Source organism: Alosa sapidissima, chromosome 23 (genome assembly GCF_018492685.1).
Source record: "Alosa sapidissima isolate fAloSap1 chromosome 23, fAloSap1.pri, whole genome shotgun sequence".
Classification (NCBI taxonomy): domain Eukaryota; kingdom Metazoa; phylum Chordata; class Actinopteri; order Clupeiformes; family Clupeidae; genus Alosa; species Alosa sapidissima.
This window is the reverse complement of record NC_055979.1, coordinates 3,734,849-3,759,743: the sequence shown is the minus strand read 5'-3', so window position 1 is coordinate 3,759,743 and position 24,895 is coordinate 3,734,849. Positions and strand designations below refer to the sequence as shown.

General features: G+C 44.4%; 1 protein-coding gene across 1 annotated transcript in view; it reads right to left on the bottom strand.

Annotated features, from left to right (window-relative positions):
• Positions 1 to 1,173: 1,173 nt before the first annotated feature.
• thsd7bb (thrombospondin, type I, domain containing 7Bb) overlaps positions 1,174 to 24,895 on the bottom strand; it is an 82,375-nt gene continuing 58,653 nt past the window's right edge. The window contains exons 8-29 of the mRNA XM_042081619.1: positions 19,801 to 19,992; positions 18,570 to 18,801; positions 18,298 to 18,413; positions 16,654 to 16,786; positions 16,338 to 16,441; positions 15,583 to 15,774; positions 14,630 to 14,944; positions 14,252 to 14,430; positions 11,744 to 11,749; positions 11,194 to 11,645; positions 10,625 to 10,778; positions 10,349 to 10,490; positions 9,910 to 10,025; positions 9,486 to 9,597; positions 8,842 to 8,987; positions 8,000 to 8,174; positions 4,395 to 4,568; positions 3,747 to 3,842; positions 2,909 to 2,991; positions 2,074 to 2,266; positions 1,734 to 1,821; positions 1,174 to 1,261 (exon numbers count right to left, since the gene is read on the bottom strand). Of these exons, the coding sequence (XP_041937553.1) occupies positions 1,180 to 1,261; positions 1,734 to 1,821; positions 2,074 to 2,266; positions 2,909 to 2,991; positions 3,747 to 3,842; positions 4,395 to 4,568; positions 8,000 to 8,174; positions 8,842 to 8,987; positions 9,486 to 9,597; positions 9,910 to 10,025; positions 10,349 to 10,490; positions 10,625 to 10,778; positions 11,194 to 11,645; positions 11,744 to 11,749; positions 14,252 to 14,430; positions 14,630 to 14,944; positions 15,583 to 15,774; positions 16,338 to 16,441; positions 16,654 to 16,786; positions 18,298 to 18,413; positions 18,570 to 18,801; positions 19,801 to 19,992 (3,482 nt within the window). The 3' untranslated portion in view covers positions 1,174 to 1,179. The remainder of the gene's footprint in view (positions 1,262 to 1,733; positions 1,822 to 2,073; positions 2,267 to 2,908; positions 2,992 to 3,746; positions 3,843 to 4,394; positions 4,569 to 7,999; positions 8,175 to 8,841; positions 8,988 to 9,485; positions 9,598 to 9,909; positions 10,026 to 10,348; positions 10,491 to 10,624; positions 10,779 to 11,193; positions 11,646 to 11,743; positions 11,750 to 14,251; positions 14,431 to 14,629; positions 14,945 to 15,582; positions 15,775 to 16,337; positions 16,442 to 16,653; positions 16,787 to 18,297; positions 18,414 to 18,569; positions 18,802 to 19,800; positions 19,993 to 24,895) is intronic.

Below are 24,895 nucleotides of genomic sequence, written 5' to 3'. Positions count from 1 at the left end.
AATCATTCTTGTCTATGGATTTTTTGTGCTTCTGTAATGGTCCGGATTACCAATGTAAGAGCCACACTCTGATTCAATGTGTTGAACAAATTCTCCCACAATGACAATTAAATGAAAAAAAAACTTGTATGTAGGCAATAGCGGATATAAAATGGTGTGTCTCTATTCAGCCCTCTACCCTTCCCACTGTTTTGATGTTTGACATACTCTTCTTTGTCTTCTTTGGTAACCACAGATTCAATGCTTATGTGAAAACTGAGAAGTTAGCATTAGCATTTATAACAGGTGTGGAAGCATCCCAATGGGTCCAAGCCAGTATTTTCTGTCATCTCTCTTCACATAGAATCAAGGAGTTAAAGATGATTAATCTGAGAGCCATGTCCAACCTCACAAACATGACTTGAAACGTATTCAGGGCTTCTGTTCATCACCAGGGGGCTGTTGACTGTTGACAAAGCTCCCTTGGGAAAGAACCTTGAGCTTCACTTACTTTTTTGTGAAGGATGTCCACTTAGAAAAACTTGACATGGAAAGAAACCACCACACACACACACACACACACACACACACACAGACACAAACACACACACACACTGAGGAAATAGCTCTAATGGAGAAGATGTATCTTAAAGGGAAAAAAAACATTCAGCACTAATATAGTGCATAACACATATTCTTTTTCCATCAGTCTTTTTGCAGCGTGTTTTTCTCTGAGGCAGAATGTAAACAAATCTTGCTTTTGTGAGTGTTGCCAGGTGTGCAGTGTTGGCCAACTGGCTCCCCAGTCCTCCAGCACAGAGAGAATCTGCCAGAGGTCTGAGTCCAGCTGTCTAGCAGAACTGCCACATGGAATGAGACCCATGGCTTGTAGCAGTCGCATCAAAACCTAATGTGATTGTCCAGGCCATGTCTTACACTTGTGCATAATCACCAGGAACAGGTTTTTTAAAATTCAGATTTCCTCCCGAAGAATCCTCAATAGCCTGTAGCTGAGCTGAATATCAGAGAGGTACAGGTTAATAAAGTATACATATTTGAATGTTCTGTTTTAAAAGGTTGCTGTGTTGTGTCCTCTGAGCCTTTCCATTTGGTGCCTGATGGGATCCCATGTGTCTGGTTGAAGGAAATTAGAGCTGGCCATTCTTTGAGACGTGAGCTCTGTGGTTGTGGAGCACAAGGTCACATATCCGTATCCCCATCATATGACAGCGTAAGGGCCTTCTGGGGACACCCACCGCTTGAACTGGGTTTGGTGTTTTTGCTGAAGACATGCACACATGGAGGGAAACAAAGACAAACATTTGTAAGTGTTCCTTTGTCCTGTCTGCCAATACACAGATCCAATTATATCATCTCACCACTAGAGGGCGACAGTGTACTTCAAAAGACATCAGAAAAGGTTGATTGTACATAGCTTAATTCTAAACACTATTCTTTAACTTAAAATGAACATACACTCACTATTTATCACATCCTATCTGTGTCTACATACTGTACATGCCCACACAAATACATTGTAGTCATAATAAAAACTGGTGTTACCCTCCTAGCGACAGCTGAAGCTGTCTTCACTCGTGACACATGGGTCTGGATTGTGGGAATGATTATAAGCAGTGGTGACATACGCTGTTTTAGTGTTTTCTGTGTCACTTGTGCTGAGAAGGAGGTTGTGTGTGTGTGTGTGACTGTGTGTGTGAGAAAGAGAGAGAGAGAGAAAAAGACAATCTAATTACCACAGCAGGAAGGACATGATGATGATGAGCAGGATGAGAACAAATCCAGCAGCCATCAGGCCATAAACCCACGGTCTGACACGCCCATCTGCCAACACACACACATTTACAAATGACTCGCGTTTTAACTGAATAGCAGCATCATTATTCTTTGACCCCATGGGTGCTCTGCTCTGCTCTCTGTCATGTAAATGAACAAGTTAAACAAGCTATCAGCTAGCAGCCATATACATCTCTCTATATTCACCATCCAAGATATCTATGTATATATTTATATGCTAATGGTTTCGTCAATTGCTCTCCTGATCAGGAGCTAAAGGGTGGACATCAGTGCCCTTACCTGGCCCCACTGCCTGCAAGGCCCACTCCCTGAGCGGGTTCTGGCTTTGGGTGCGGCCTGGTCTGGCCTGGCCAGAACCAGTTTTGACGTCGGCCTTCTTGTGGTCAGGCCCAGGTGTCCTGGTGCAGTAGTCAAGGAAACCATGTGAAGTCATGACTTCTGTGAAGCCCTTTTCACATCCGCACACACCACTCTGAGAGAGAGAAAGAAAAAAGAGAGAGAGAGAGAGAGAGAGAGAGAAGATTAAAGAGAAAAGAGTAGGGTAGAGAGGAGAACAGAAAGTCAGGCAGAGAGGATGATGAAAATCGTAAGCATTGTGTCACACAAGTTCTCCAGCAGTCACAGTTGACTGAGCTAGGAAACGTGAAAGAGTCCGTGCTCTAGGGCTTTGGAGTGCCATCCTGACTGTAAGGCTGGATCTTCACACTACATTGACTTATTGTTCAAGGAAGGCTAATGTAATAGGTACCATACATAAGAGTTTCACTGTAGCGTGAACTGGAGTTCCCACTTTCAGCAGCACTACATTCTATTGCACTATTCAGCAGCTCTGTAGCTCTTCCGTCAGGGACACATCATATTCCACTTTAACATCCTCAGGTATGTCTTGACTGTAAGACCTGATAAAGTATACACCCACGCTTAGTGTGAAGATGAGAACACTAGTCTTTTGAAAGTCTGATGAGGCACATAGAAAAAAAGAAAATGGGACACAATAGGAAATAGCCATATTTATCCTGGCATCAGTCAATTAGGTGGCATTCAAGTTTTCAATTATTTGTTTACATTTGAAGTGAGCAGTGTTGTATATGATGGCACTAGAGTGTGAAGTTACCTGTGTGCAGAAAGAGAAGGGCTTGGAGCAGGGCGGGTGGCAGTGGCGTATCGCTGAGGGCCGAGTGTGTGAGGGGCACCCACCTGAGACAACAGGGACACACACACTCAGTCAGATTGGACCAACACACACAGAGACAGACCCTGGGGTGGTGGTAGCATAGTGGTTAAGGAGCTGGGCTAGTATGTAGTACTACCACCGTTGTGTCCTTGAGCAAGGCACTTAACCTCAAGTTGCTCCGGGGACAATGTAATCCCTTGTAATATTGACATATGTAAGTCCCTTTTGATTGAAAGAGTCTGCTAAATGAATAAATGTAATGTAATATAAAGACCCTGTGTTCGGAACATCCACTCAGTCATAGTGCACTACATGGTGAATAACCAGCATAATGTTTAGATGAGTCAACCATCCCCCAGCATGCACCAGCCTACACCCATTCCACATTAGCAAGTCAACTACTTATTTAATGGCTGCATATATTTGCACCTTAAAATAGAGTTCAATAAAGTTTCATCAGTGTGTGTGTTTCCTGTTGACTCCCTGATCCTGGTGTTCTTTGCACCTTGATGTACTAATTGAGCAACCATCCACAAAGAAGAAACATTTGGGTATAACTGTGTGCAATAAAGCAAAAAAAAGCTCCCGCAGAGTTATTTGCAAATCTGATGAATTAACATCTTAGAAGCGAGAGAAATCTGTTCTCAAGGCTGACTGCCATCTATTAGAGGCTTCTGTTGCAGTGTCCTTTTACACCTGTAGGTGGCAAGACCTATCACATTGTGTGTGCTGTACTTAATTGCATACTGTTTTGCATGCAAGATGCCTGGATACACACCTGTGACGTTCACTCCATCAGACCTTTGGCACCACACGTTCCTCTCGTTCTCCCTCCATCCCCCAGTTCTCCACTCATAAGTGTGGCACACCCCCCCTGTGGAACAGTCCAGAACATTTCTCATGTTGTTCATTCGCCTCTACCCAATACACACCGATTTCATTAGAATTAAAAGAATCTTGAAGTTCTAAGAATCTAAGACAAACAGCACTAGCAGTCTGTAGATCAATACAGAAGTTCTCAAATGTTTTGGTGCCAGGGACTCCTTGTGGGGGAGAACATTTTACGAGGACCCTCTCACAGTCGTAAGAAATGAAGCAGATGCTACCATGTTTACACTTACACTACACATTCTCTGATATGTTGGCCAGGTGCACTGCCCCTGCTTTCTGGCAGATTTGTTTCTCCAATTTTGACTAAAGAATTTGTGTGAGAACCACTGGATCAATCCAATACAGTATTCAGTCATGAGGATGTAGTAGTGACCACCAGTGTCCCAGTAATCCTCTCATCAAGTACTGTATGACTCAAGTGATCCATCCAAACACCCAGTCTGTATTTGCAACACCACCAAGTAGGATACCTAGAGAAAAGGCATTTGGCAGTGGGGTGGGATTCATTTGGGATTGTATCTGGTCTCCATCGTACCTTTGCATGGCCGCGTCTCGTACACCTGACTGGGACACGTCTCCTGGTTCTCAGGCACCTGAACGATTACGGCCCGTGAGCGCGCCTGGCGTCCTTGTGTCTCAAAGCTGCGTCCGTCCATACACATAAGCTGGCATGAACTCCATGGCGACCACTCGGTAAGGTGGCAATCCCCTTGAGAGAGACAGGACAGAAATATATAGAGAGGAAGTGAATGCATCAGGCGGTAATCACACTGGCATGAGGTGGAAATTGATTATGTAGCCTACTTGCTGTTGCTGTGATATGTTATACTTAACTAAATAGCTAGCTCCTTGACTTAGCTTAGATAGGTAGTCAAGCAACAACCCATTGTTGGAAAAAAAATCATGTAAAAGTTGAACAATTTTTTAACTATGTCATTCAGTGCCTTTTAGGTGCCTTGCATTATTCTCTGTTATTTTAGTGCCTTGTATTATTCTCTGCATGTGCGTTGCTCTTGCAATGGTCAACTCACATTGTTCCATATGAATGAATCAAATTCAAATGCCTAGAGGTGATTAAAGCCTGTCAGTGTAACAGACTCTGTATACTGGAATGTTATCATCAGGAGTTTGAACAGGTAACTGACTGGTCAGTGGGAGGTAGTGGAATGTTCCTTGTCAAGAGGTAACTATATTATGTAGTTCTGTAGTTTAGCTAACAGAGAATACTGTAGGTTTATGATGACAGGGAGGCTCTGATGGGAACGCTATTCCAATTGGAGCTTAGATTCTCATCCCGAACCCGAGCCCAACCCAGGATGAATTTTGGGCCTGATCTAAACTCTAATTCCAGTACACCTCAAACATATGTAAAGTCTTTTAAGAGAACACACAAATCTTTCTTAAATTTGTCCCAGAATTTTGAATGTAATGAGGGTAATGAGTGGTACTTCTACACTCTGACTGCCTATATACAGAGGGGTAAATAAGTATTAATAAACGCATCAATGTTTTTTTCAGTATACTTCCAGTGAGGCTATTCACATGAAATTTTCACCAGACATTAGTATTAACTCAGGAAATCCACACATATAAAACAATCCAAACATTAAAGTAGAGATATGTGCAATAAAGTGGAATGACACAGGGAAAAAAAGTATTGAACACGCTAAGAAAAAGCAGGGAAAGGCAAAGGCAAGGAACGAGCTGGAAAAGTAGTTAGAGAATATTAGGGCCAATCTCAATTCTCTATTTTACCCCTTCCCCCTTCCCCTTAGTTTTGCGCGTGCACGTGAGACGAAGGGCTATCTCAATTCTCATTTCGATCGAGGGGTAGGGATAAGGGCAAGGGGTAGATACCCCTTAAAACCAAGTAAGATCGGGAGCTTACTTGAAACCGAGGGGTAAGAGAAATACCCAACATACACCGCTCACACCGGAAAAATAAGCACACCGAGAGATTCATTGACATGAAATGTTGGCATTAATAAGGATTATAAAATTAAAATGGTAATTGTTTTATGTTGCATTCAATCTTGTGACCATATATTGAAGGTCCTGTTCTTCACGAGGAAGTTTTCAGAAAAAAAAACTGTTTTGTGAATGTTAACAGCACATCATTATTTGCGCGAATGTCTCGCATTTTACACATTTCCATGTCTACCCCGCGAATTGGCAGCATACCATGTCAGAAATGTCCAACAGCAGCTAAATTCGCTGAACTTTTTTACCGCTCGTCTGATATGAATGCTGCATAGGCCTACTGCTGCCGACTCCTCGCATAGGCAGGTAGCGATTGCTTCTGATGTCAAGTGACGACCATTTGGATATTATTGTAAAATATCAAAGGAGTTGTGGGATGTTAACATAGCAAACTGCATGTTTATTTTGTCCCCCATCCCTGTTTCATTCACCCGGACCAAGGCTGCGAACGAACATAGGCACGTTCAGCTGTTGTTGAAATAATTCCTGAACGGTTTTATTCCGAGCTGAAAATGCAATTATAGCCTATTTGACAGAAGACAGGTTGCTAGTGACAAAATATTAGCTTTCAGTGTGGTACGATCTCTGTAAATTACGTTAATTCAAGTGTTTCAATCATCCAGCTCTCCCTTATGGTTGGCTAGTAGTATCTCATTTCCAAGGGGAATATTCTTCACCCCTATGTCTTGCCACTCGGTTTCGAGGGACAAGGGCTAGGGGTAAGATGAAGGGATAGGGGAAGGGGAAGGGGTAAAACAGAGAATTGAGATTGGCCCTAATTATCCCTCCTATCTGGGCAAATTAATATAAAATGGATTAGTACATTGATGGGCTATTAAAAGGTTTTTTGTTACCAAGGTGTCACACAAGAAATATTTCATTATGGGTAAAAGCAAAGAGCTCTCCCAGGACCTTCACAACCCTATTGTTGCAAAATATATCAATGGAACTGGTTACAGATGCATTTCAAAACTTCAGAATCTTCCATTAGGCATTGGGGGATTATCTGCAAGTGGAAGGAACACCATATATTAACCAGCCATGCACAGGATCTCCTTGCAAGATGTCTGACCAGGAAGTCAGAAGGATATTCAGAAGAGTAGCCCAAGAGCCAAGGGCCACTCGGAGAAAGCTCCAGAAAGACTTGGAGGCAGCAGGCACAATTGTTACAGAGTAAATCATAGGCATTGCACTCCATGGAGGTGGAGGCATCATGGTGCGGGGTTGTTTTTCATGTCATGGTACTGGCAGACTTCATACAGTTGAAGGAATGATAAACTGAGTCATGTTTTCCAGGAGAATCTTGCCATCCACCAGGATGAAGAGGATGAGACATGGCTAAACCTTTCAGCAGGACAATGATCCAAAGCATTCAGCAAAGGAAATTCTCGGTTTCAGAGAAAGGAAATCAAGGCCCTGACTTAAACCCAATTGAACCGTTCTGGAAGTTAACTAAAGACCAGGATTCACAAGAGGGACCCCTGGAATCTTCCAGATTTAAAGAATGTTTAAAAGAATGGGCCAAAACCACAGCTGAATACTGCGACTGACTAGTTTCATCATACAGGAAGGTCTTGAAGCTGTCATTACAAATAAAGGCTTTTCCACAAAGTATGTAAGAAGTAGGCACATTCAATACTTTTATCCTGAGTCATTACACTTTATTACGCATAACTACTTATTTTAATTTTGGGATTTTTTATATGGGTGGATTACCTGAGTTAATACTAATGTCTGGTGAATCCAAATAGCCTCATTGGAAGTATACTTACTGAAAAAAATGTTGACACGTTCAATACTTATTTCCCCTGCTGTACTTGGACAGAGCATGCATACACCTATTAAGTAGGCTATTGCAGAAAACAACCACAACACTTTTCCCATTTGTGGAACATGATTGAGTGCAAGCCTTTTATTTTGTTCTGACTGATTTTTTCCCCAGCTCTGCTCTGAAAGGACTTTGATGTGTGTGTGTGTGTGTACCTGGACAGGGCACATAGCAGTGTATGTGTGTGTGTGTGTGCGTGTGCATTTGTTTATGTGTACGTATATGTGTGAATGTGCACTATAGGTATATCTGTGTGTGAGTGTATGTGTGTATACTGTATGTGTATGTGTGTGTGTGTGTGTGTGTGTGTGTGTGTGTGTGTGTGTGTGTACCTGGACAGGGCACAGAACAGGGCAGCTGCACTGGGGTGTCTCTCTCTGGCCTCTGACCTCTGTCACACCTCTCCTCCTCCACCACCGCATCAGACTGGGATGCGCTCGACAGCGCCCCCCAGTGGACAACACATGTAAGGTTCCTCACTTTCAGCCCCTCACCACACTCCGCTCCCTACGTGGAGGCAAACACACTTTTTAAGCTCTGTGATAGCCCCGCTCCCTTCCCTACCCACTTTCACTTCCTGCAAATTGGTTTTGGATTGCAATTGTAGCGGCCGGGGGACTCCGCGTAGTTTGGAAAAGGGCCAGACACAGACTGGGGGGAGGGGAGGAAGGGGAGAGTTACTTTTGAGTTAAAAGCAGAGAGCAATCCAGGGTTTGCAGGGGCAAATATAGGAGATGAGGTGTAAAAGGAGGAGACAGAATTGGGATGCGAGGTGCGACAGGAAGTTAATGGGAACCGGGAGGGAGGGGGGGGGGGGGTGGACGAAAGGGAGTGATGAAGATGGAATGCAAAGAGATCAAAAGGGAGATGGAACAGAATGTATGGAGAGAGGGAAAACAAGCAGTCAGACGGCTGCTGTAAGCCCCTCTCAGGAGTTGTCAGGAACGCATTCATGTCTGTTCAAGCAAGTGATTGGGCGTCTCACTGTATGCCCACGGTGTCCCCATGCTTACAGACCCATCCACCATCCACCATCCACCATCCTAAAATCTGCTCCTCACCGCATCCCAGATTAGCTGCATTTCTTCTTTAATAACTCAATTTGATCAGACACTCATAACACCCTGATTCTGTGGCTGTGAGCAGGGAGGTGTCACAATGAAATGAGCAATACCTCGATCTGACAGGGAGACCAGTCTCCAAGCAACCAGGAGTAACAAGGCATGATGGGACATGGCTTGGTTTGGGAGAGGTGGGCGGGGCATGACTGACCCCCGTCTCCCGCCTCCTGTACCACCATCCTGGAGCGCAGCATCTGACCTGCAGAACACATGTGTTTCACAGACACTTGTACAGGATTGTGCAATTCCATACAGCTAGACAGACAAACCGAAAGACACAGACAGACAGACATGTACAGATTGTACGCACACATGCACACACACACGCGCGCGCACACACACACACACACACACACACACACTCATTCATGCTAATAAAGAAGTGCTGTTTTCCATTCCAGGCAGGAGCTGTATATATCCTTAAATAAACCCCATTGGCCTGCACTCTTGAGGCCTGGCTGCCGTGCCAACACGAGATGGCCAATTGTAGATAAATTTAAAGGATTAGTGTTTTTAATTAAGTCACTAACGAGAGCCTTAGCCACAGGGGAGTACTCTACGAGACATGAAAGACATTTCCTCTTAACAGTCCCACACACACATGCTCGCACACACCACACACACACACACGCATGCGCACACCACACACACAGGCATGCAGATGGTTGTAGGTAAGAATGATAGAATAGGGTCATACTTTGGTTTCCGCAGGTGTGTGAACATTCAGACCAAGGTGACCATGCAGACACCAGGCAGTTCACCGGACAGCTAACTTCACAGGAAATGATCAGCTTCTCTGATGGCCCCCTCTGAGGACACAGGAAAAGGAACACAACATACCACCCACCCACACAGACACACACACACACACACACACACACACACACACACACACACACACACACACACACACACACAATCTAACATACAGTTGTTTAGAGGTAGATATTTATGCTGGTTGTGAGTTTAATTAGGTTCTGTTGCTAGCCTGATAAATCCCCTCTCTACCCAGTGTGATGCATGTGTTTGTGTGTCGATTTAGAGAGGCTGACTGAAGGCTGATAGGCTGCTGTGTTTGTACTTTGTGTGTGTGTGTGTGTGTGTGTGTGTGCTGTGTGTACCTCGGCACACAGGTTCATCTCCACCAGCTCGTCGTCGCTACGGACACACCTATGGAGGCGTGTCTTAATGCCTTGCCCACATACAGCATTCTCACTGAGTTGACAGGAGCTCCAGTCTGTAAAGCGTGCACACACACACGCACACAAACACACACACACACACACACACACACAAAGTACAAACACACAAAGTACAAACACACAAAGTACAAACACACACACACAAAGTACAAACACAAAAGCAAAGTTAGCCAATGCCTGGCACTACTTACATGTACGTACCAGTTTGCCTCCCCTTGTGGCAGATGTGTTAACCTTTCTCCATATCCCACCCTGTAAACCCCTATACAGTGGTGATAATGGACATGTGCCACTGGTCGACTTCATGTGTCTGTTTCAGTAGTTTGTGTGTGGTGTGGATGCATGCGTTACTGTCTACCTGAGTAGCTGTAGTTGTAGCTGAAACAGGTGGAGTTGAAGAGGCAGGGTTGAGACTGGCTCAGCTCCAGACATGTGTGTCCCAGCTGGGGCTGCCTCAGCACCTGCCTGCCTCTCCACCTGAGTGCACCTGGGGGGCAAGCCTGGAGAGAGAGAGAGAGAGACAGAGACAGAGAGAGATGAAAACTATGATGCAGGATGGAGGTTGTATCCGCCAGCCCCAAAAGGGTAAATAATGGAGCGAATGCAGCTGCCTTCATTGGCTTTCACCTCTTACCATTGGACAGGTGCTCCACTGACTCCATTGTGATGACACACACTGGGTGGGACAGGGCAGCGGGCAGATCTGTGAGGTGATTGGGTGCTCAAGCTGGCTGCACAGAGTCTCATGCACATGTTGGCTCTGCCCGTTGCTTCCTCGCCTCACACACCTGACCAATCAGAGATAGAGAAGAAGAACTTAGCATTTCTAAAAACTGTGGGAGGGCCGGACTACAGACACAGAGCTCAAATTCCTCCTAGAAAAGAAACTCAAGATGTCCAAACAAGTTGGCTGAAAGGTCTGCCCCGAAGACACAGCAGTTGATCATTTCAGACTCTAGCACTGGCCTCAATACTAACCCAGGGCCAACAAAAACAAAACATCTTTATTGTTTTCTCAAGGATGGATATCCATTCATTGATATCCATGTGTGTTGGTGGAAAAGGTCCATTCATGATTCGTGATTTAATGTATATGACTATTTATGACAGTGTTCACTGGAGACTAGAGGTGTACAGAGACGTCATTATTTATGTATGTATATAAGAGGCCTATATTCAAACACATCTCTGGTGAGAACTCACCTGGCTTTGCGACTCTGGACTCCCTCTCCACAGGATAACACCTCTCCTGGCCCAGTGGATGTGGAAATGGCATTGGACAGGCTGTAGCTGGTGGGGGCCAGTCCTGTGCTGGGTGTGTTAGCCGTTCTGTTTGAACTAGCTGTGTTCAGTGCAGTGGTTCTGTTGGGTGTGTTTGCTGTGACGTTTGGACTGGCTGTGTTTAGTGCGGTGGTTGTGTTGGATGTGTTAGCTGTGCCCGTTGGGCTGGCTGTGTTTGGTGTGTTAGCTGTGCCCGTTGGGCTGGCTGTGTTTGGTGTGTTAGCTGTGCCCGTTGGGCTGGCTGTGTTTGGCGTGCTGGTTGTGTTGGCTGCTGTGCTGTTGATGTGCAGTGTGTTGAGGTGGCACTCAGACCACAGGTCCACCTCCCAGCTGTACTGATCACATTCACTGTAACACGGCAGTACCTCAGACACCTGAGGATACAAACACACAGGATGACCACACACACACACACACACACATACACACCACCTGGGTATACACACACCAATAGACACATATGAGTACTAACCTGAGCCTTTGTCCATGTCCATATTGACAGTGTATTTTTAGCCGCCAAGGAGAGAGAGAAAGAGAGAGAAAGAGAGAAGTAATAGAGGAAAAGAAGAGAGGGATAGAGACATGTAGGAACAGAGAAAGCAAGTGGAATATTTCCATTAGTTTCCCACTTTCCTTTGTGTTTTGACCTGTTATAAATGGCACCTGGGGACTACTTCTTATCAGCATTAACTATACATGAGTCTCTAATGCTGCCTCTGTCTGTATTAGTGTGCAAAAGCTGATTACTTACAGTAGGGAAACTGACCACTACTCCCTCTCCCCATACCAGTTAGTCTCTTTAAATATTGATGTTTTCGTTTTTGTGTATGAGTATGTACAGTATGTGTGTGAATGTGTGTGTGTGTGTGTGTGTGTGTGTGTGTGTGTGTGAGAGAGAGAGACTGAGAAGTGAGGGAGAGAAGAGAGAGAGAGAGAATAGACAGATGAGAGGGAGGTGAAGAAGGGAGGGTGGTAAAGAGGGAATGGTGAGGTGGACAGGGAGTGAAAGTGTTGAGAGATGTTTCCCTGTTTTGCCACAGAGCCTTAAAAGCTTTGTGTATGTGTGTATGTGTGTGTGTGTGTGTGTGTGTGTGTGTGTCTGCGTGATAGAGAGTGTGAATCAGGGAGATGAGGGATAGCAAGCTAACACTGAGAAGCTGGGTCCCCATCTATAAATTATGCAGGAGACCTACTCACACCACTGTCTCTGGTGGCATGCACACACACACATATACACACACACCAGACAAAAGGCAACGGTAAGTTGTTTAAAATCAACTTTCTTTTTCTAAAGAAAACAAACATTTATTTTTCTATGTTTATGTGTCTCCATGTGTATTTCTATCTGTTAGGTGCGTGTGTGTGTGTGTGTGTGTGTGTGTGTGTGTGGCTATCCTGTGTGTATTGTGCCATGGTATCTGAGAGTGAGTTGAGCTGTTTGTGTTCCCTGTAGGTGAGTGAAAGTGTCCGGCTGATGAGAGTGGACAGACTAAGGGCCCAGGAGATGATTCTCCCCAGCTGCTCTATCTCTCTCAACACAATCAAAGAAATCACTTCCTCACACATGTACATCACACACACACACACACACACACACACACACACACACACACACACACACACACACACACACACACACACACACACACACACACACACACACACACTCTCCTAAACATACATTCACCCCTCCCCTACACACACAAACACACACACACACACACACACACACACACACACACTCTCCTAAACATACATTCACCCCTCCCCTACACACACAAACACACACACACACACATGCACATCCCTCACTCTCTCTATTCCCCAAACTCCATTTACACCTAACTCACACCAAATATATCCTATGGGCATGTCTAGCTCCTTGTTCAGATGTCACTTAGGGAAATCACACCTTGGTGAGAAAAAGCCACAGTAGGCCATTAATAGACTGTTTCTCTATGCCCCATTTCAGTTTTGTATGAGAATTATAATCGGACATTTTGAACAGCAATTTTTTAAATTGTTCATAATTTGTCATGAATTTTGTCAGTCAAAAAACAGTAAATACCAGCTAATGAAAACCCTGGCACATACAAATACACGCAACATCAGCCAGTTCGACCCAGTTCCAGGCATAGATTATTTAACATTTTGCCTCTTGTTATGATGGATGTCTTAACAGTTATGGCCTTCCTCCATCTTGGCCCTTCTAGCCTTTAAGAGAGCTTTCTTACAGTGAAAAACATGGGCCTGATTTTAAAGGGAGGATTTCTGTAATGCTGCAGTAAGCGAAAGGCATTGGCCCTTTAGTTCTGCGGGTCAATATTTCGATCTGATGCTGGTGCACTCTTGAGGTTGCTATTTTCCACACAGGCTGGAGAACCTTTTGTGAAGTGGTTACCAGAGGTGTCGACTGACTGAGCACAAGATCTTATCAGATCACATTTTCAAATGTCAGATTTGGAAAAGGTGGTGCAAGGTTAGCTTGTCAGGTGATGGGCAGTGTGTCTCTTCATTCTGCTTCTATGACTGCTTCTGGATAAGGCTACAGATTCTGTGGTAATTATACAGCTACTGATCAGCTAAAGTAGCTGATTAAGCTCATTAAGAGTGGCCAGGGACATAAAGTCTACAGTAATCAACGCAGTCAGAGTCAGAGTGAAACAATTTGTGTTTTCCCCCCTTTTCAGCAATATGAAACTGTGACTTTATGGATTCTGAGTGGCCAGGTTGCCAGGGAATACTGGCTGCTGTTCAAAAGAATATCCATTTAGGTGTGTGTAAGTGTGTGTGTGTGTGTGTGTGTGTGTGTGTGTGTGTGTGTGTGTGTGTGTGTTTCTATCTGTGTGTGTGTGTGTAAGTGTGTGTGCGTGCACAATGCACATGTATGTGTGTGTGTGTGTGTGTGTGTGTGTGTGTGTGTGTGTGTGTGTGTGTGTGTTTGTGTGGATGTCTGGCTGATTAGCCATTGGGGTTCCACCTGATTCCTAAGGTCCAGTTTGGGGCAGGGACGCCCTCCGTTGAACGCTTTCTCTCTGAGCCACTGGGCCCGCACTTTCACGCCCCAGCCACAGGAGGCGCTGCAGGTAGACCAGGGTGACCACTCACTCAGTCTGCAGTCCGTAGGGCAGGCCACGTGACACAGCTCCTTTTCCAAACCTGCAAGCCAAAGATGATGAGTCCCAAACAAAGGTCATTCATTAACCAACAAAGGTCATCTGACAACATCTGTCAAAGTGGTTGACAGAATAATTCATAGGTAGAGTCTGACCCCAATAAACATAACTGTTAACAATGTGTTTATATGTGTATGTGTGTGTAATTCATTATCAAAAATCAGATTGTCCACACGTCTAACCTGAGCTTGCACACAGAGTGGGCTCCACTAGCTGTCCACGGTGGTCCAGGCAGGCCAGGGCCCTGTAGCGCCAGCCTTGCCCACACTCCTTGCCCTCTCCTTGGGCTGGTCTCCAGCGTAGGACTCCATCCAGACCCTGCGGGCGTCCAGGGAGGCCTAGGTGCCATGCTGTCCGCTCGGAGAGCCCCGGAAGCAGACATGGAGACCAGGAGCCCTGGGGCTGAGCCCTGAACTCAGAGCAGGGACATGGTTCTCTCTCCTTCAGCGGGTACAGAGATTCCTGCTGGCATCTCACACGCTTCTTGCTGCTGCGACCTGGAGAGATGGAGAGATGGGGCTGAGGAGATTTCTAGAAGGGCAGCTGCACATTCAGGGTAAGAGCTAGGCATTACCCACCTCCATGTTTGTGTATCTCAAAATATGAGGTTATATTCGATAACTGTATGTAGAAAAATAATTAAATTTGATGTTTCATTTTAAAACGACACCCCTTCAACAGGGCAGAAAACACTAGGACAGTCTGTAATGTGTTACATTTCTGATGTCAAGAAATTACATCAATATTTGAAATATAGGTCAAAGAAAACTTGAAACAAGGAAAATGATTTTTTATGTTACAAAAGATTAATGGTAATAATGAAGGTGTTAAGTTGATGTGTCACATTCTGTAAGATATAACAGCATTAATTGGAGAACAATCATTATGGGAATTAAACGTTTCTATATTTATTGCCTATGTGAACACCATTAAAAACCACTTTGCATGCAGTCATGCATCCATCCTAGTGTGCAACTCGTTGGCAAAGTTTGTGTGCTTTTGTGTGAAAGTGTGATTGTGGTAAGTGTGTGTGTGCGTGTGCGTGCGTGTGTGCGTGTGTGTGTGTGTGCGTGTGTGTGCGTGTGTGCGTGCGTGTGTGTGTGTGTGCGTGTGTGTGCGTGGGTGTGTGTGTTACCTATCAGTGTTCGGGAGCGTGAGCGCCAGTCACCACAGCGCTGGCAGGGTGAGAACGTGCTCCAGCTGCTCAGGGTGCAGTCGTCCCTACAGGCCACGCGACACCCCCGCATCTGAGCCGGCATCGGACCCCCCCACAGCAGACACAGCGACAGAGCAGCCGGCGAGTCGTCTGTCCCCACACACGTCACACCTGGGGAGCAGAAGAGGATTAGACAGAAGGAGGGAAAAAGACAAAGAGTGAAAAAATCACCTCAGAATATATAAACCACAACAGAGGTATTTGAGGCTGCAGTTTTTGTTCTTCTTGAGAGGTTAAGTGGATAACAGAGTGAGATGAGAAGCTGCAATGCTATGTATGTGATGGAATTCCATGACTGTAATTGATCCTCCAAGAAGATTTATCCAGGCTGTTTTAATAGAGGAACACTGTGGGGACCCAACAGTGCCGCATCTGAACAAGATTTCTATTCTAGGGAGTGCTATTACAGTTTTACTTTTTCTATTACACGGGCACAGCACCCTGCAAGACAATACATGTGACAGAAGAAACAGCTTCAACACCTCTCCATGAGATGTGTGAGTCCAGTGTGAGGAGTGAGGAGCTCAGTGTATAATGTGCACTGAGCTCAGTGTATAATGTGCACTAGTATGTGTGTGTGTGTGTGTGTGTGTGTGTGTGTGTGTGTGTGTGTCCTTCGAGGTCACCAGTGGTCAGGCGTCCTCAGTGCTGCTGGGTCCTTATTTCTCTCTCACCTCTGGTCTCCAGACCCTGGCCACAGGACTCAGTGGAAGCCCCCAGTGCTTGCCTCACGGAATCAGGAACCAGAATGCACTTGTTCCAACGGTGGGTCTGCCATCTGCCAACCAATCAACAAAGACCCCACATGGGTGCATTCTTGTCAAAGAATGCTTGCCATGATGCATGATTCTTGGACAATGTGAAGTTTTTAGTTTTGTATTTCTCCCAGTGTGTGTGTGTGTGTGTGTGTGTGTGTGTGTGTGTGTATGTGTGTGAGAGAGAGAGAGAGAGAGAGAGAGAGAGAGAGAGAGAGAGAGAGAGAGCATGAACCTGTAAGTTGGGCACGTAGAAGTCCGTTCACACTCTCTCTCCTCATACAGTGTGTCAGGGCAATCCTGGCCCCCATTGGCTGCTGTTTGGATAATGATCCTGTGCCGTGACTGACTAACTACGGTAGCATTTGCTGAGAAATAGAGGAAGACAAAAATTGTTATCAGTAAGTCTTCATTTGCAGGATGTCTGGATGGGGACTTCATAACATTTTTATGAGCTCTGAATAGCATATTTAAAAAGCATCATGCTCATTAATGTCAGCATTCAGGGGATAATGATGGGTTCTATAAAGACAAAATAAGGCCTTTCACATAAGGGACTTATTTAAAGGACTTTGTCTTTTCATTTGTTTTAACTGACTTTTCCTCTGTGGATTCCTGCACATTTGGACACCTTTAATTTTAGGCCTATGTGATTTAATTATGTTGTTATTGCTAGGAACTCTTTTATCACTTCAATTTTATGGCATCAAATAATTTCGGAGAGCTGGCATATGAGGCTGTTAAATAAGACTGTCATTAACATTTCTTATCAGACTAAGGAATGCAAATGCGAAGTGGAAAAGAGCAATGAAGTACCAACAAAACAACAACATTGAGAACACACAATCACTCAGAATTGCTCTTAAATGGATATGGTAATTGGATGTGTCTGCTACCAGTTAATTAAGTTATTCTTTTTCATTACATGTTTCCCCGTACTTGACAAAAATTGGAATGAGACCATTATTCAGGTGTTACCTTCAAAGTCACAAATGTTGGATCAACAACACGTCTGGAGTGTTTTCAAGCAATGCATCACTTCATGCATGCTGTGAAGCATTGGAGCCAGTGTCTGAGGCTGCAGGAGGTGCTGTAGCTATTTGGAGAGCAGTCTCCAGCAGTTTTTGCTCCACAGCATCAGCACAAAGGCTGATGTTTTTGCTGTGATTTATAATTCATCCCTTAATTTAATTTAAAAACTTGTTTTTAAAGTAGGAGGTTTTTAAATATAAATACTGCATGACAAGCAAAAGCAAATTGTCTATTTTTTTTTTATTTCATATGTGCATTCTGCAACAGCGACATATAAGGCATGACCTCTAATCAAACCAGAAAGGAGACATTGTGTAATATAATTGAATTAACATGTAATACAGATAATATACTCTAAACAGAAATTAGCTGATAGGCTAATAGTGGTGATGGAAGGTCATAGCCTGTCTGAGGCGTGATGCAATTGCAACCAATCTGGCTGCTTTCCCAGACTGATGCACAGCCTTTCCTCCTTGTGATATATGGGGGGGGGGGGGGGGGGGGGTCCATGTGTTAAGGGACAGATCCATCAGCAGTCTCTGTATTCCTGTCATGCATGATCAGTTTGTTGTGGGAAATGTCTGTTATTCGGCCCTGGCTGTAGCAACATGTATAGAGGCATATTTGCCTGCATTTTATTTTCTTCCAGGTGTAACACAGGATGCTAGCATGCTAGTGTAAATACTGCCCTGTTTTTCCATTATTGCACGAGCATACAATCATCTGCAAATCTGTTTATGCATCTTTGGATATCTGTATTCATGTGTTTGCACTTGTGGATCTGTGTGTTCTGTGTGTGTGTGTGTGTGTGTGTGTGTGTGTGTGTGTGTGTGTGTGTGTGTGTTACCTGGACTGCATGTGTTAGGACAGGGGCTCCATTCACTAAAGGGAGTGACAATGCAGTCGACTGGACATGCAAGCACACATACACGCTCAGACACTGGACGAGACGAGAGCGGACATCTGGAGGGAGACAGAAAAGGACAGTGAGGACCAAGATCAGAAGAGGCAAGTTAACCAAGGAAGAGTGAAATAGAGGTTTCAAGAATCAAAACATTCTCTTCAACCAAATCATTCTCTTTCTTTCTTTCTTTCTTTCTTTCCTTTTTTCTTTCTCACCTTTTCGATGTGACCACTCCATTGTTGGCTTTCACACAGGTGATCTCTCGCATTTGGGTGCCCAGTCCACAGGTAGCGTTCTGCTGCTCTGTCGCAGAGACGTTAAGCGGTCCCTGGGGGTCGAGGGTGCAGGGGCCCCAGGGGCCCGTGGCCCAGTGAAGGTGCACACAGGTGCCGCTGGCACACGACCTCCACTGCTGCAGGGCTGAGACATTTGGACACACTGCACCGCCTGATAAAGAGACGTTAAAAACATGTCAACCATGCTCATGCACACACACACATACACACACACACACACAGATATACACAAAATACACAATGTATCAACTCAGCTCTCCAGAATATTATGTATACAAAGGTGGTTACAAGATGCCTGATGTGAAGCACTAAAACATCAAAATGTTGCTCCAAAGTTGTGCACACACACAGCAGGGCTAGGTTCTTCATCTCAGACTCATCACGTAAATTACTAATGCTCAGAAAAAAAGAGTCCTTTCTATCCTCAGTGGTTGAGTTCAAGAAAAGGATGTGTGTGTATAGTAACTGTTTATTATAAAGCACTGGCAAAAACACACGCACACACACACACACACACACACACACACACACACACACACATATATATATATATATATATATATATATATATATATATATATATATATATATATATATATATATATATATAAACCTATCTTCAAAACTGTTTTGATCCTGTTCTCTCAGTTCATTGTGACTTCCAGAAAGTTCCTTCCAACTGAACTCTCACACACCACCAGCACAAAGGGAGCCGAGTGCTGATGACAGAAAAGCACTCTTTAAAAAGCCCTTTCATGAAGAGAGATAGGAAACTTTTTAAGTGTTTGTAGCTGCATGATGAATCATTTCTCACTTCTCTTTCACACACAAACACACCTTCCCCCTCACTCCAATAGTGTCACTAATATCACAGCCATGAAAGAATCTACAGTATATGCTGGGTTAAATTCTCAGAATAACTCAATTACTCTATTTTAATGGTTTTGAGTGCCACATTTCTAGATAGATAGATAGATACTGTATTGATCCTCAAGGGGAAATTCTATATAAGCACCTCAACCTCAGGGCACACATAAATACTTCTGAGTGATGATTCAACCATGTGTATCCTTCTGGTGGTTTGGCGTTTCACTTCCAGTGGTTTGAAACTTTTTATCTGTGTAAAAGAGTAAAAAGGATTTTTTCTTACCCTCTTCAGGTAGGGCGAGAACTGAGCGTGTGCGGTGCTGCTTGCCTTCAGAATGCTTGCCAGAGCATGATAGGGAGCAGTGTGACCATGGCGACCAGTTGCTAAGTACACAGTTGCTAGCGCAGGGTTTTTCACATGGATAGTGGGTAGCAGCAAGGTCACCAGAGCAACGATCACCAGATACGGTCTTACCTGGATGGGTCACAAAAAGGGACTAGATCATCAAACCATAAAGCAATTCAGCTGTGCTTGCCTGCGATGCATGCGTGAATGCCTACACATGTGCATTCATGTGTATGTATATGTGTGTGTGTGTGTCTATGTGTAAAGCCCTATATGTGTACCCCAGTCTCTCATATCATCAGTAATTTGAGCCTCATCCTCCATCCAGCCCTCACCCACTTAGACAATAAAGACTCATATGTGAGAATGCTGTTCATAGACTTCAGTTCAGCATTCAATACCATAATACCACAACAACTCATCAGCAAACTGGACAAGCTAGGATTCAGTACCTCCCTCTGCAACTGGCTGCTGGACTTCCTGTTGCAGAGACCACAAGCAGTACGTGTCGGGGACAACACCTCAAGCACTCTGACCCTGAGCACGGGGGCCCCTCAAGGGTGTGTGCTCAGCCCCCTGCTCTTCACACTGCTAACACATGACTGTACAACCACTCACAGCTCCAACCATCTGGTGAAGTTTGCGGACGACACAACACTGGTGGGCCTCATCACTAAGGGCGATGAGGCTCACTACAGAGAAGAAGTAGACCTGCTGGCTAAATGGTGCAAAGACAACAACCTCCTGCTAAATGTCAGCAAGACCAAGGAGATTGTTGTCAACTTTCAGAGAGGCCACAAACAATTGCCACCACTGTCCATCGACGGAGATGCTGTGGAGAGAGTGAGCAGCACAAAATTTCTGGGGGTGCACATCAGCGACGACCTCTCCTGGACCACCAACACAGCATCACTGGCGAAGAAAGCCCAGCAGCGCCTCTACTTCTTGCGCAAATTGAAGAAGGCAAGTGCCACGCCTCCTGTCATGACTACATTCTACAGAGGGACCATCGCGAGCATCGTCTCCAGCAGCATCACAGTGTGGGGCGGAAGCTGCACAGATCAGAACAGGAAGACCCTCCAGCGCACTGTTAACACAGCTAAGAGGATCATTGGAGCACCACTCCCCTCCCTGCAGGACATTTACACCACCCGCCTCATCCGTAAAGCACTAATGATTGTCAAGGATACAACCCACCCTGCACACGAACTGTTCAGCCTCCTGCCCTCTGGAAAGCGGTACAGGAGCCTCCGCTCCCGCACCACCAGACTGGCAAGTAGCTTCATCCACCAAGCAATCAGGATGCTGAACACTCTACCCACTCTCCCATCACTGACAGCCCCCCCCACCCACCAGCCAGCCAGGAACCTAGGAAACTAGGATCCTGTCTACCCTAACCCCCCCCCCCCCCCCCCAAACACCGCCCTGTGGAACTGCACTGTGACTGCGCAGCCTAACGTGTTGCTGCTTCACATCAAGCCTGATATACTTGAAATTACTGCATACTGCATATCAATGTAAATATACAGGTCACACAAGCACAAGTTTAAACTTCATGTAACTGTTAAGACTATATAAATATACAACACAACTACCTCTATTTTTTTTTATATATATGTCCTATATTTCTATTTTGATACATACATGTTCTATATTTCAGTCTTGCACTTTAATTTAATGTTTATTGTCTATGGCTATGTCTATAGTATGCCTATGTCTGTATTTAAAGCATGTCTATGTCTGCATGGGAAAGTAAGAAACGAAATTTCAATTCTTTGTATGACCAGTGCATGTAAAGAAATTGACAATAAAAGCCGACTCGACTTGACTTGACTCATTCTATGGCTCAAGCGAGACGTGAGCTGCCAATTACTGTTTCCAGTTTTGTGAGCCAAACACATCTTAAGCCCATTAGGCATTCTAATTCTGCCCGCCTCAACAGGGCACACGATCCTGCCTATTTCCAATTAACACAATTGAGCTATCTGCATCAATATCATGGCTCCGCATCTCTGTCTCACTCTCTCTCTCTTTCTCTCTTTCCATTCCCTCTCTACTATGCTTAAACAAATCAACAAAGCCACCGTAATTAGCTTGCATTAGGCACAGCGATTCACAGCGTCCCGCTAATGTGAGCAAACAAAGAGATGTGATCAGAGATTCGCAGCCCAACTTTAGGAAGCTTCTGATTTCTTCTCTTCTCCACAGAAGCTGTCATTAGAGTCCTTAACACATAGGTTCGTTCCACAGTGGAGGCGGGGTAAGGGAAGAGGGAAAAAAAACAAAGAGGTGATTATCTTTCCACCACAGACATCACGGCTGGATCACACCCCTGTGCTGTGCTGTCTCTGCGCTGGCTTAGGTAATATCCTGCAATTACTGCAATGGGAGAAAGCCAGGAGGAAACTAGAGACAGAAGGGAGACCGAGAGAGAGAGAGAAAAAGAGAGAGAGAGAGAGAGAGAGAAAGAGAGAGAGAGAGAGCGAGAGAGAGCGTCTGGGCAGATATCCAGGAGTTTGTTTTTCCTTCTAATCCCAGTTTGACCAAAGTTTGACCAGCGTACTACAGAAATGCAGCAAAGAAAGTTCTGTAGATGCTGTTGATGTCTGGGCCTACACCAATCATGATCACATCATGCTCATACTCACTGAAGTTTCATTCTACTAGCATCAGGGACGCACACTGACATTTTGGGATACAGGGGCTCAAGTGAAACTGAATTCATGATGTATGTATTACTTCATTCCTTAATATCTCATGAATCATTAGGAATTGACATGAGTTCATAGTCTGTCGTTAGTGATCTCATACATGAACAACACATTAACTAAAGCATTAAAGGAATTATCCAGAGTAAAATGCACTTTAGATCAATTTATGGATGATTGGGAGTACATACGTTGAGTTGACATCAAAATCATGTCATTCGGATGTGTTTTGAGAAAGTTCGATTTTACCGTTTTTAGTCAAAACTCGTTAGCCTGGAAGTGACCAGGGCAAGTCATTTTGCCGCTACAAAACGCTATTTTTAAACCTCTTCTACAGTTCCAAACAACATTACACTTACGTGGTAGTGAGTAGAGGGTCCCTAAAGCCAAACCGAAGTATCCCGAGGTCTTTATGTGGTCGGATAGAGAATTCAGAATGAATTTCATCAAGCCAGTACCTTTCCGGAAATGTTGCTGCTGCAGCTGGCGTCTTTAGGGGAAAGTCCGTAGGAGTTGATTGCTGAGTGTGGAGTAACACGCTCTGGAAATTCACAATTTCGTTGCCGTTTAAAAAAAAAAAAAAAAAAAAAAAACATAGTCCAGTCCATACAACTTCATTTCAATTTCGAAAGAAATACTGGACTATGTTTAAAAAAAAAAAAAAAAAAAAAAACGGCAACGAAATTGGCACTACAGTTATTAATAGCAGTCTGTCCTCTGGAGTGGTTCCTGTTCATTTTAAACACGCCGTTGTGCAACCCTTGTTAAAAAAAAAAAAACCTGTGCTTGATCCTACTGTTTTGGCTCATTTTAGGCCTATTTCCAAATTGCCTTTCCTTTCTAAAATCTTGGAAAAGATTGTCTATTCCCAGCTCATGGATTTTATAAATGAACATAATATTATTGAGATTTTCCAATCCGGTTTTAAAACATTACACAGCACCGAATCAGCACTTTTAAACTGTTTTTAATGACATCTTTTTAGCTACTGACTCTGGTCACTGTGTTGTCCATGTACTTTTAGATTTGACTGCAGCTTTTGATACAGTGGACCATGAAATCCTGATTGCTCGTTTGGAGCAGTGGGTGGGCATCAGTGGCACAGGATTAGAATGGTTCAGGTCCTACTTGTCCCAGCAAATCTTCTGTGTTAGCCTTGCTGACTCTGTGTCCTCCACTGCTCCCCTGTCACATGGGGTGCCACAGGGCTCTGTGCTTGGTCCTCTCTTATTTCCCTCAATCTACTCCAACTTGGTTCAATTCTCAGTCCTTCAGAGACAGCACTCTGTAACAGCAATCCATGCCTTTGTGACCATTCGGCTGGATTACTGCAATGCACTTTATATAGGGGTTAGTGGGTCCTCCATTGTCCGTCTGCAACAGGTTCAAAATGCTGCCGCTCGTGTTTTAACTAGCACAAGAAAGTATGAGCACATCTCACCTATTTTAGCTTCACTCCACTGGCTGCCTGTTCATTTTAGGATTCAATTTAAACTTCTTTTATTTGCTTTTAAAGCATTGAATGGCCTTGCCCCACTGTACCTCTCCGAGCTGCTGCACCCCTACATTCCCAGCCGCTCTCTCAGGTCAGCTGACCAGCTGCTGACAGTGCCTAGAACTAGGCTAAAACTCAGAGGAGAACACGCTTTTGCTTTTGCAGCTCCAAACTGTCCTCATTTTAAATCTCTGCTAAAAACCCATCTTTTTTCTCTGGCTTTTAACACCAGGTAGTGTGATTGATGTGATTTAAATGTGCTGTGTGGGCAGTGCACTTTATTTATTTATTTATTTATTTATTTGATTTTACTTATAATTGTATGTTGTTTTATCTTATTTTATTACTTTTATCCTACTGTGTCCTTTTATTGTTGTGGTGTACAGCACTTTGAAAACCTTGTGTTTGTTTAAATTGTGCTATATAAGTGGATTGGATTGGATTTATTTGCTTATGAGTGTGGTAATGGCTGTATTCACCTGTAGTGTCTCACCTTACGTGAGCCTTTATGCCTCCCATGGTAAATTGTAATCTGTGAGTAAATTCACTTTCTTTAAAGATGCATGGCGTTTTTAGCTTGGTTTTGTTGAATAAGGAGAGTTCTGTGCATGGTCACAAAACCACCCTGACCAGGGAACATGGTTGTGTCCTGTGTCCAAAAATTCCCCAGCCTTAATATAGGGTTGTAAATGGGCCTGTAAAATCATCTAGGCATTTTTTGACAGACCAAAGTTGCATGCCGCTAGCATCATCTAAATGATCATCCAAATAAATCCATCCTCCAAGAAGTTCAGTGGTACCTGACATGGCTGGTTCTGAGCTTGTCTTT